General features: G+C 35.6%; 1 protein-coding gene across 1 annotated transcript in view; it reads right to left on the bottom strand.

Moving 5' to 3' along the window:
* LOC106872170 (zinc finger CCCH domain-containing protein 3) overlaps positions 1–4,862 on the bottom strand; it is a 16,623-nt gene that overhangs the window by 9,605 nt on the left and 2,156 nt on the right. Inside the window, exon 2 of the mRNA XM_014919058.2 lies at positions 1,848–3,119. Coding sequence (XP_014774544.1) covers positions 1,848–3,119 — 1,272 coding nt within the window. The remainder of the gene's footprint in view (positions 1–1,847; positions 3,120–4,862) is intronic.

Below are 4,862 nucleotides of genomic sequence, written 5' to 3'. Positions count from 1 at the left end.
CATACATATATACACATATATACGACGGACTTCTTTCAGTTTCCGTCTACCAAATCCACTCACAAGGCTTTGGTCGGACTATTTTATGCCCAAACACATGCACATTTTTTCTATTAAATGTATTAAATATTCTGTGTAAATCATCTTGCCTAACTTGCTTCTCATATTTACTCATCTACGGCTCAAGATCAAATTTCTTGAGCACTTTGACGTGTATTCTATATAGAGAACACCTGTCTATAAACTATATATATACATACATACATACATACATATATATATATATATGTATATATATATATATATATACACACACACACACAAACAAACATGCACATACACACATAATCAGGTCCAAGTGTGACTTCAAAACGGATGATCTAGTCTGTTTCCGAAAAGACATAAAAATCTAAAACCTTCAGAATGGAGACCTGCAAGGAGCCGTTAAAATGGTTGCTCAACCGAATAGTAACACCAACCAAATTTACTTCACATCATCTGGAAAAAAAGTAAGGATACAGTGGATAATGAATCCTTAGATACCCTTAGAAAATAAAACCAGGAAGTTCTGGTTAGGAAGGCCTTTGATTGTGAGTTTGGTGGATCAAGGCTGGTTGTTGTTGTTGTTGTATAGGGGTATGCACTGTAACAGCACATTGCTGCATCCAGCATTTATTGGTGATTCTCCAGTCCTGACAGAAGAGGCCTCAGCACCATTCAGGGCAACAACCCATGGGTGGTCGTTGCTAGTAGAGGCTTTACAAGGTTGTACCGCAATCCCTTTTATTTGCTTTTTTTATGGCATGCAGAGGAAATACAGGGCCTATTCTTTTAACATGCTGGTCCCCAAACAGAACGAGAACAACATGATATGGAATGAGTTTTGCTCAAGAACACAACACGCCATTTGGTGCAGAAATCAAACCCACAATCTGACTATCGAAAGTGCAACAGTGACTGGGGTTAATCAGGAATAAATGAAATATTTAAAAGTTCCACAAATACATGATGTTATGGTGCCCGATCATCTCTTACCATTATCAAATATTTCAGAATTGCCTCACAAAAGCTAAGATTCATCAATATAGAATAACCATTTGCTGCCCCTCTCCAAAACTCAAATATGATTCACATTAGAGAACTACTGCTGTACACACACACACACACTTGACAGCAATCAAAATAAAAAACCCATTCAACTGATTAGTAAAGATTCCCTCACCAATATACTTCAACTACTAGCCCATTACACTCTCTGAGTGGTTCGTGTTAGGAAGGGCATCCAGCTATAGAAAACCATGCTAAATCAGACTGGAGTCTGGTGCAGCCTTCCAGTGTGCCAACCCAGATCAAACCGTCCAACCCATGCCAGCAGGGACAACAGATGCTAAATAATGATGATGATTATTTACTACAATAGGATGTGCTCCTCTGAACTAACATCTACACACCAGCTTCACACAGACTAACCCCCATCTCTTACATGCCATCCAGTTTTGTTTCACCCCGATTTTGTAATCTGGAATTCTCAGCCTGCCCCCTATTTTCCCAACAGCCCTCAATCTACAGATGTTCATTTAAACTGACTAACTTGTTACTCTGGAATAGTTTAAAAAGATCAGGGGACCAACTCTCTCATTTTGATTTACTTATTAAAATAAAAGGATTAAAGAGAGGTTAGTGAAAAGCGCCAGTAGCAGTTTCTTTGCAACAGTTTGTCAAGCAAACATCAACAGTTTGGCACAATGAGCAAATCAGTGCCAACAAGAAGAAATTCTGTGGAGATATTTTAAAAAATAAACTTTAAAAGAAAGTCAAAAGACTTAAAATTATGAAAAAATACTCACCACTGACAATCTTCTGTTTGGATAAGTTGCTGGAAGCTAATTTCTTTGGGCGATAAGAAACTTTGCCAAAATCAATTAACAATGCAGCAAGCCTCTTTTTGTAGTCTTTGGCAATCACAGAATTAGCATTTCGGTTTAAAGCTCTTGCACGCAAGAGGCTCTTTGAAGAAAAATAGGAATACCCTGTCTTTCTCAGGGGAAGACCAACTGCACTGGAAGACGGTGAGGAGGAGGAAGACTGGTTCTTGATTAGCTTAAATGGGGTCGTAAGATTGTTTTGTTTAAAAATTTTGGTAGTTTTAGGCAATGGAGTGGTTGGCTTCTTTACACCAGGTTTCCTGACAATTTTATACCGATGACATTGCACCAATGGAGATTTGAGATTTTTAGAGGATTGCGGAACTGGTTTCTGTGTAACTGTGGATAGGTGTTGAGAAGAGAAATGTCGAGGAACTGCAGTCAATGACGATGGTACGAGAGGTGCTTTTTTGGCAGATGGAATTTGAATCCAAGATTTGAGAGAAACATCCGATTTAATGTGAGAAGTCTTTGGAGACAGTTTAATAGCATGTGCTTTTGTTGTGTTCTTGAAACAAGTTGGCTGTTTAATGGCAACAGGTTTTGGAGAAGGTGCTGAAGGTTTCTCTTTGACTGGAGATGTTATGGATTTAGTTGCAGTGTCTTTAGGATGAATGATTTCTTGAACATTTGTGTTTGGACATGCAGCAGTTCTGAATGGAGCTGAAGAACACAATTTCGCATAGGTTGTCTTTAGACATTGTAATTTGGCCTCAGTTTTAATGAGATCTTCCTGAGCATTTTTAACCATTTTGGATTTTGCTTCAAATAAACTCAGTGATTTATTGGGTGAAGATAGTGATGATGATGTTGATGATACTTCATTATTACTTTGTGATGATGATGATGATGATGAACAGGGAATTTTGGTTGACATAGAATATGAATTCTTTGGTTTGAAAGGATATGAAAACTTGGAAGAAAGGGAATGAGACTGAAGAGTATTGGAGTAATTATTAGAAGCAACAGTCTTTGAAGTTGAAGCTGAGTTTTGGTAAGTTTGATTAGGTTTAGCCTGTGTCAGTTTTGAATTCAAATAACACATTTTGGAGTAGGTACCAGACCTGAATGTTTTGGTGGGCAACGTTGGAGGGGGAGAAGATTTCGTAAAACGATTAGAAAATCGAGAAAAACTTAAGGTGTTACTCTGGAAAGTACTTAATGCTCTTCGTGCTTTTTCTTTTTGGATCAAACCTAAACAAAGAGAAACAGAGTTAGATATTGCCAGGCAGGGTGTGCGTGTAGAGGCTTGTTTTATCAGAAAGGAATGGGATGAGGAAGTAGAATATTCTAGAGTTTGACCTGGGAACAAGTCATAAACACAATACAAAACAAATGTATGCTATGATTAACTGTTAATGACCTATACTCTGCATTATTCTGGACAACTGGTTAGAATAGGTAACATGATCTGGCTAGATCCTGCCTCTCATACCTACTCTACAATGTCATTTCGAAAATATACAACCACATCATTGAAACCTCAAAGCTACATGATAAAGGATTAGTTGAAAATGGTAAAAAGTGCTAAATGCTTGTTAAAACTCAAAGACAAAAAATATATGTAACTAAGTGACATCCATTCTATTATTTGAATTTATTGAAACCATTTCAAGAGATCATCAACATCAGATTTTATAAATGTAAATATTTTAAAGCTGTGTCATGTTTCCAATTCTATTTTTCTCTCTCATCAGAGAATTCCACAAATAATTTCTGGATGAAAACTTCCACACCCAACTTATGTAAACATGGTAAATTCTTTTCTATTTTTTTAATTTTCTTTTTATCTGAGAATGTATATTTTTAATATATCATTGATGTAAACTACTTTTCGTTTTATTTTTGGATATTTTCATAAACTAAAATCAAGAAAATGTTATGAATTCTTTTAAAATTACACAAAAACTTTCCAACCATGACCATCCAATCAGTATATCATTTAAAAGGCAAAGGTATGACTAAGTGGTTTAAGAAGTTCAACTTGCAACCACATGTGTTGGGGTTCAGTCCTACTCCATGGCACCTTTGAACAAACCTTCTACTTTGGGCCCAGGCCAACGTTTTCAGAAACTGAAAGAAGCCTGTTGTGAATATTTGTGTGTGTGAAATCATTTTACATGATAATGTGTTACAGAAACAAGTAAAATTTTAAAAGTATATTAATAGATATATATTGTATGCAGACGATGTATTGTCAAAGTTGGAACGCTTTTGTGTTACTTCCTATTTTAGAAAGTCATTGAAACAATGAGGAGGTGGTGTTCTTGAAACAGTTTCTGTGTACACACACACAATGTATGTAGTAGTAGTAGTAGTAGTAGTAGTACAAGTTCATTTCATCGTTCGTACTTTGAGTTATCATTTCACATCTTGTATGTTTTTTCCACCTTTTTTGTGTTACTAAAATAGGAATCGACCTATTTTAACGTTGAGAGGAAAAAAAAACCCTACGCTTTTGAAATGACATTCCGTTTTCATGTCCTCTAACGAATAAACATTATAACAACAGCTAGCCCAGGATATGTGCCCTGCCTTTCTAACTTCTTTATTTCAGATTTCCCTACTTTAAACATCGGAGATAACGATTCTTTTCATTTTTCTTTTAGAATCTTTTCGCCAGTGCCTTCCCAACACACATCACCACTTTTTTTTTTTTTTTTTACTATACAAGAAGGTCATCTCTTTTTTGTCTTTATTTTTCTTTAACACTATTTTTCAGAACTCATTTTCATACAAAAATTACGACCATAGGTAAGGAAACATCATTTTCACGACTTCGGTTTTTTTAATGAACCTATTCACGTCCCATAATTTGTTTCTAGGCCGTTGTAACTGCTTCATTTCAACCTTTTTCTGATTATTATTATTATTTTATTTTTTTTTTGCTTCTAAATTACAAGTTTAAAAACGTAGGATATATCGAGTCTGCAAACA

Source organism: Octopus bimaculoides, chromosome 17 (assembly GCF_001194135.2).
Source record: "Octopus bimaculoides isolate UCB-OBI-ISO-001 chromosome 17, ASM119413v2, whole genome shotgun sequence".
In the NCBI taxonomy this organism is placed as follows: Eukaryota; Metazoa; Mollusca; class Cephalopoda; order Octopoda; family Octopodidae; genus Octopus; species Octopus bimaculoides.
The sequence above is the reverse complement of the archived record's forward strand: the minus strand, read 5'-3'. Positions and strand labels throughout refer to the sequence as shown.